The sequence below is a fragment of the Muntiacus reevesi genome, chromosome 2, assembly GCF_963930625.1.
Source record: "Muntiacus reevesi chromosome 2, mMunRee1.1, whole genome shotgun sequence".
Classification (NCBI taxonomy): domain Eukaryota; kingdom Metazoa; phylum Chordata; class Mammalia; order Artiodactyla; family Cervidae; genus Muntiacus; species Muntiacus reevesi.
The window spans coordinates 18,116,742-18,123,702 of NC_089250.1; the positions used below are offsets into that span (position 1 = coordinate 18,116,742).

The 6,961-nt window shown below is 37.7% G+C and overlaps 1 protein-coding gene across 4 annotated transcripts in view; it reads left to right on the plus strand.

The window, feature by feature from the left end:
- The window catches only part of CUL2 (cullin 2), a 70,866-nt gene extending 64,246 nt beyond the window's left edge, over positions 1 to 6,620 (plus strand). For 3 of the 4 annotated variants that reach the window (XM_065921045.1, XM_065921043.1, XM_065921046.1), the window contains 4 exons: positions 22 to 224; positions 2,774 to 2,875; positions 5,122 to 5,238; positions 5,994 to 6,620. In XM_065921045.1, coding sequence (XP_065777117.1) covers positions 22 to 224; positions 2,774 to 2,875; positions 5,122 to 5,238; positions 5,994 to 6,125 — 554 coding nt within the window. In that variant the 3' untranslated portion in view covers positions 6,126 to 6,620. The remainder of the gene's footprint in view (positions 1 to 21; positions 225 to 2,773; positions 2,876 to 5,121; positions 5,239 to 5,993) is intronic. The other variant, XM_065921042.1, reaches the window with a different exon arrangement.
- The last annotated feature ends 341 nt before the right edge of the window (positions 6,621 to 6,961 follow it).

Here is a 6,961-nt window from a genome sequence, read left to right on the forward strand (position 1 = left end):
CCAATTTTGTCTTAATTATAGGTGAAGTTAAAATGAACTATTTGGGCAAACCATATGTAGCTATGGTTACAACATACCAAATGGCAGTTCTTCTTGCCTTCAACAACAGTGAAACCGTCAGCTATAAAGAACTTCAAGACAGCACTCAGATGAATGAAAAGGAACTGACGAAAACAATCAAATCATTACTCGATGTGAAAATGATTAACCATGATTCAGAAAAGGTATGGGGTAATACTTTAAGAAATTTAAGTATTATAAACATTAAAGCTTCATGGGACATTGGCAGTTTTAAAAGTAAGGTTATAATTGTTAATGCCCTTTGTACTTTGCAGCGCTTGAAAGCTGCATTACTTCAGGCTCTTTCAGTGTCTCAGAGAAGGCTCTGTCAGTTGGTACTCATGTGCCCTTTGTAGATCAGTTTTATTTGTTTATCTTGTGACAGTTTACTGAAAAATTATTTAAGAGTTGACATCAGAAGGATTCTGATTAATTGAGGTTTTTAAACTGTAGTCATAAATTTTTCTGGGCTCCTCTGTGTGTCTAATGTTTAATTACGTGGTTCTATGATAGGCAATGACAGCTTATTAATGTCTATTCTGTGCGTATTTACAATGTGTGACTCCCGTCTCAGATGCTGTCACTCTCACATTTAATTTAGAGTCCTAAACTCTAGGATTCAACTCAATCCCATATAGTTTTAATATCTGTCACGGGACTAGCAAACTGATAGTACGTTTCTTTATTTCCTTATAACTTTTTCACCCTAGTAACATGTTTTTGTTTTTATAGTATCTCATAGATATTTGAATAGTTAAAAAAGCAACAGATGTGGGTTCAATCTCCTGTTTCAGATTATTGTGCCTGTAAGAAAAACTTTCAAATGATGTTGTATTTTTGTTTTAGTTCATGGCCTACACCAGTTCATCTTGCTAGGGATGACTTTTGTAGCCTCTGAATGGCATGCATGCTGTAATTCAAATCAAGCTTTTCTTAATTTTGAGAAATGATTAGTTTTTCTGACTTCAGAAACTTAGCAGAATATTGAATTCTTAATATTAAATATTAAAGTTTTAATTAATTATGAGTAAACACTTTTAAGCTTAAAATTTAAGTTTAAATTTTTTTTGCATTGATTTTTTTAAATTTTATTTTATTTTATTATTTTTATTTTTTTTTATTAGTTGGAGGCTAATTACTTCACAACATTTCAGTGGGTTTTGTCATACATTGATATGAATCAGCCATAGAGTTACACGTATTCCCCATCCCGATCCCCCCTCCCACCTCCCTCTCCACCCGATTCCTCTGGGTCTTCCCAGCCCACCAGGCCCGAGCACTTGTCTCATGCATCCCACCTGGGCTGGTGATCTGTTTCACCATAGATAATATACATGCTGTTCTTTCGAAATATCCCACCCTCGCCTGCTCCCACAGAGTTCAAAAGTCTATTCTGTACTTCTGTGTCTCTTTTTCTGTTTTGCATATAGGGTTATCGTTACCATCTTTCTAAATTCCATATATATGTGTTAATATGCTGTAATGTTCTTTATCTTTCTGGCTTACTTCACTCTGTATAATGGGCTCCAGTTTTATCCATCTCATTAAAACTGATTCAAATGAATTCTTTTTAACGACTGAGTAATATTCCATGGTGTATATGTACCACAGCTTCCTTATCCATTCGTCTGCTGATGGGCATCTAGGTTGCTTCCATGTCCTGGCTATTATAAACAGTGCTGCGATGAACATTGGGGTGCATGTGTCTCTTTCAGATCTGGTTTCCTCAGTGTGAATGCCCAGAAGTGGGATTGCTGGGTCATATGGCAGTTCTATTTCCAGTTTTTTAAGAAATCTCCACACTGTTTTCCATAGTGGCTGTACTAGTTTGCATTCCCACCAACAGTGTAAGAGGGTTCCCTTTTCTCCACACCCTCTCCAGCATTTATTGCTTGTAGACTTTTGGATAAGTTTAAATTTTTAAACTTAATTAGAATGCTTAAAAAGGTAAATATTTTTCTAAAGCATGTTATATATTTTTGCTGCTCAGTAATGTACAAAATAAATATTGATAGGTCGTGTGCACATTAATGTGAAATACAAAGCTGTCATTTCTTTAATAGACTTTTTGTGGTTATTACGGAGAAAGTGCCATCTGCCAAGTGCTCCATGGTCCTGCTGGTGGAGAAATTCCAGTGTATGACAAAAGTGGCTTTCTTAAGCTTAAGAGCTAAAGATTGGCTTAACAACTTCCGCTTGAGAAAAGCCCACTGGCTTCTGGCAGAGTGGATAAAATGTGCATTAAGGGGTAATGTCAGAATTGCACTAGGTGGTAGGGAAGTGAGCTTGTGTGCCATTGAAACCAGCCAGCTTCTATCGTTAGGTTATTTTTAATTGGTGTTTTGTTATTGTAGCATTCAAAAAAAATTTGGTTATTTGTTTTTTCAAAATGTAATGGAAAAATTCTGAGCCTTGATATTTAATAAAAATTAAAATGTTAAAATTCTGCCAAACAGCTGGGCCAGAAAAAGTTTTGCTGAATCTAAGCTGATTAAAATTCTATCAAGTGTAAAATTAGGAAAGAATTGTTTTCTCCTTCATAGTTTGACAAAAGACAATTATTTTCTCTTAAATAATATTTATAATATAAGAGATTATGAGAGTTCAGTGTTTTTTGCTTGGTCATTATTTAACTTCATGGTGTGTTATTTGCAGCAATTGTTATTTGATGATTTTATTTTTATAAGTGTAAATGAATTCTTCTTAATTATAGGAAGACATCGATGCAGAATCTTCATTTTCATTAAATATGAACTTTAGCAGTAAAAGAACAAAATTTAAAATTACTACATCGATGCAGAAAGACACACCACAGGTAAGTGCTTTCTGACGCCATTTCTTTGGGGAATATTTAAGCATTGGATTTTACAAGCAGTAACATTGAGACCAGTGCAGAATTTGCACATCAAAATTATGATACATCTTCTCTGGTTTATTCTTTGCATTTCTGACCTCACAAACAGTATTTTAAAGTTTAAAAACAGTAGTATACTCTTAGGGGAAAGGTGTCGTAATTTAGTCATATTTGCCCTTTTGTTTTTTCTCCCAGTTTTATTGAGATATAATTGCCATACATCACGGTATAAGTTTAAGATGTACAGCATAGTGACTTGATTTACATACGTTGTGAGATGATTATCACAGTCGGCTTAGTGAATATTGATCATCTCATATAGAGACACACACACAATTAAAGAAGCAGGAAAAAAGCTTCCTTGTGATGAGAACTCCGGATTTACTCTCTTAACCACTTTCATATATAACACACAGCAGCATTAATTATATTTATCATGTTGTACATTACATCTCTAATACTCATTTTATAATTGGGAGTCTGTACCTTCTAACTGCCTTCATCCAATTTTCCTCCCCTCCCCCACCAACCCCTGCCTCTGGTAACACGAAATGTGGTCTCTTTTTCTATGAGTGTGTGTGTTTTTGAAGTATAATTGATGCTATGTTAGTTCCTGTTACACAACATAGTGATTTATTTCTGTACATTTCAAAATGATCACCATGAGAAGCCTAATTACAATATATCACCTTACAAAGATACCACATAAATTTCCCTACACTGCACATTTCATACCCAAGACTCATTTATTTTACCGCTGGAAGTTTATACTTCTTCATCTCCCTCACCGGTTTTTCTCTTTCCCCCATCGTCCTTCCAACCACCTGTTTATTCTTTGTATCTATAACTCTGTTTTGCTATGTTGAGTTTTTTTTTAGATTTTACATATACATGAAACCATGGAGACATGTCTTTCTCTGTCTGACTTATTTCACTTAGCGTGATACTCTCTAGGTCCATCTGTGTTATTGCAAATGGCAAGATTTTATTTATTCTTTTTTTATGACTGAATAATATACCATTGTGTGTGTGTGTGTACACCATATCCTTTTTATCCATTCATTTATTGATGGGCACTTAGATTGCTTCCATATCTTTGCTATTGTAAGTAATGCTGCAATGAACAGTCATATTTGCTTTTAAGTTTTATTAAAATGTATGGATTCATTTCGTATTCTTTTCAAAAATTTCTACTTTGAAGAATAATGTAATTTCTCATATTCTTCATTCATAAAATAAGGGAAAGTTTTGCAACACATTTCTTTCAAAGAAAAACTGTTGAAAATGCTTTCAGACTTCCCTGTGCAAATGAACTGCATGGAGATTATGTTAAAACTCAAAGTGTGATGAACTCATAGGTCTGGAGTAGAGTCCGACCTGGGATGAGCCAGTGTGCACCGTGAACACCCGCCGTTGACATGGTGGTTGTTCTTAGGCAGCCTGTTATATCACTGCGGATTTCCTTATTGCTTCCCGTGTGCCACCCTGACCTTGGGCTTGAGGCAGGTTGTGAAGGTATCAGATATGTCAGGCTCCTCTGGGAACTTAACTTCCCCTGCCAAGGTCAAATGTTAATTAGTCGCTATTCAGTTTGACCCCTAAGATGATCACGACCTCATATTCCTGTAGGCTAATGGTGATAACATGTACTAGGTTGTATTTTATCTGTTAAGCTGCTGTGAGATCCCTATTAATGTGGCATTGCCTGCTTCTGTGCCTTCCCACCACTGTCTTCCCTTGAGCTCCATGGAGAGAGGCCTTTCTGGCCCAGCCTTCCTGGCTTCTCTGCTTGAGTCAAATGGAGCCCTTCCCAGCTCTTGCCCTTGAAGCCTGATCCAGTATCCACTTGGAGCCAGTTGCTAAAGTCTGCAAGCTTTGTGGTATAAGTCTTTACTCACTCATAGGTCCGCGGTCTTGAGACTTACTAGTCTGTGTCACTTAAGTTCTACTTTCTTGACTATTTACACTGAGTACAATGTACTGTAGTGTTCATTTTTTTTAAAAAATAGCCTTCCCACTTTAACTTGAGAAATTATATATAACTCTTCATAGGTATTCTTTTGGTCATGTTATATTGGGCACATAATCGTATAGTTTGATATCTGAGTATTGATTGGAGATTTATTTAAACTCACAAATAAAATGAGTTAAAAACAAGTTGAAGTGTCTGAGGGTCTCATTTGCTTTTTATGGGCTTCATAAAACAGGAAATGGAGCAGACGAGAAGTGCTGTAGACGAAGACCGGAAAATGTACCTCCAGGCTGCTATAGTTCGTATCATGAAAGCGAGAAAAGTACTGCGGCATAACGCCCTTATTCAAGAGGTAAAAGGGGAAAGTCCTGAAGACTTCTTGGGCAGAGGGTATTAGGATTAGGCAGTGTTTCTTTGTGAAGATGATACAGAAACCTGTGACTCCTGTATAGCATAAAGAAATGCTTTTTGTTACTGAAAGAGAACAGTGCTCATAAATCCAATATGAAATTCACGTTTAGATTTAGAGGTCTGAGCCTCGTGACCAGTTACTGAAGGAGGTCAACCGTATCCACCACTCACTCACTCCTTGAATACACACGTGTCTCCCGTTTGGTGGAGCGCTGTGCTGGTCGCCGTGGGGTGCACACCAGCTCAGGACATGGCTTCTGCCCTTTGGGAGTTCAGTGTCATAAGGAAGAAATGCATTACTGAAGTAATGTGTGAGTAAATATAAAATTACACTAATGTGCAACAAAGAAGAGGTATATGGTACAATGAGAGTGTATACAGGCTTGACTCAGGGGGTGTTAGGGAAAGCCTTCTTGAGCAGGTGTTCCTTCAGCTAAGAGCCAGAAGTCAGCGGAGGGATTAAATGGAAGCTCGAGGGCGTGTATGAATAGTTAGGTTAATTAGTTTGTGATTTGATTTAGTATGTTATTAGGTTTGGCTGTATCTGTGCCCTTGACCATTGAAATTTCTTCACAGCCTCAACGTTAAGACTTTTCCCATAGTTTGCGTGAAAATATATTTTTGTGCATTGCATCAGAGCTGAACAAAGTGCTCCTGGCGAGAAGAGCATTTTTACCATCCGCCTCTCTCCCACAGGTGATTAGCCAGTCAAGAGCTCGGTTTAACCCTAGTATCAGCATGATTAAGAAGTGTATTGAAGTCCTGATAGACAAACAGTACATCGAACGCAGCCAGGCGTCCGCAGATGAGTACAGCTACGTAGCGTGACGCGGCGCTCCTCCGGCGTGGGTACGAGAAGGTCATTGCCATCAGCATCCGGTGTGTTCCCGTGGGAGAAAGCAGGCCTGTGCCTCCATAATTTGGTCATTTGGCAGCCCCTGTTTCTCTGCTGTTTACAACATCACCAGTGCCACGTCATGAGCGTCAGAGAAAATGCCTAGAGATATTTCAAGCTCATGTCATTATGACATTTCTTAAAACTTTATTAAAAAAAAGGATGAGTGAAGTATTGCTGAAATGTGGAAATCTGGCTGGGTACCATGCTTTTTCTCCCCTTCACGTTTGCAGTTGATGTGTTTTTTTTTTTTTAATGTATCTTAAAGGACATAAGATTAAAAAAAAAAACCTAAATATTGTAATATGACAGATAACCTAATAATTGTATCTACATTAAAATGACAAACATGATATTGCTGCTTGTCAAATAAAAAAATAAAGAAATAGAATGCCTTTTTTATGTGGATGGAGTATCACAATATAATGCTCAGAAATGTCCATTGAGTCCTTGTGCTCCTGTTTAAATCCTACATGAAAAAGTCTCGGTTATTGTTTCTGAATGCCTTCAGCATAAAGGATGCGTGCAGCATAAATGATGTTTTCTTTTTATGGATTAGAGCTACATTGGATGTGAGCCTTGTAAGGAGTGAGGGTGTCACTCTGTCTCGAGTTTCTGGTGGTGTCCTGCTGCAGCGCAGATCCGTGAGCGAGGGGACTGTGGTGACCTCACGTCTGGCTTAGAAAGAGCCATCATTCCCAGGTTGTGTTACTTCGGCCTCCACAGTACATCAGTTCTAATGAGGTCTGACGCCCCTCTGCTCCTTCCC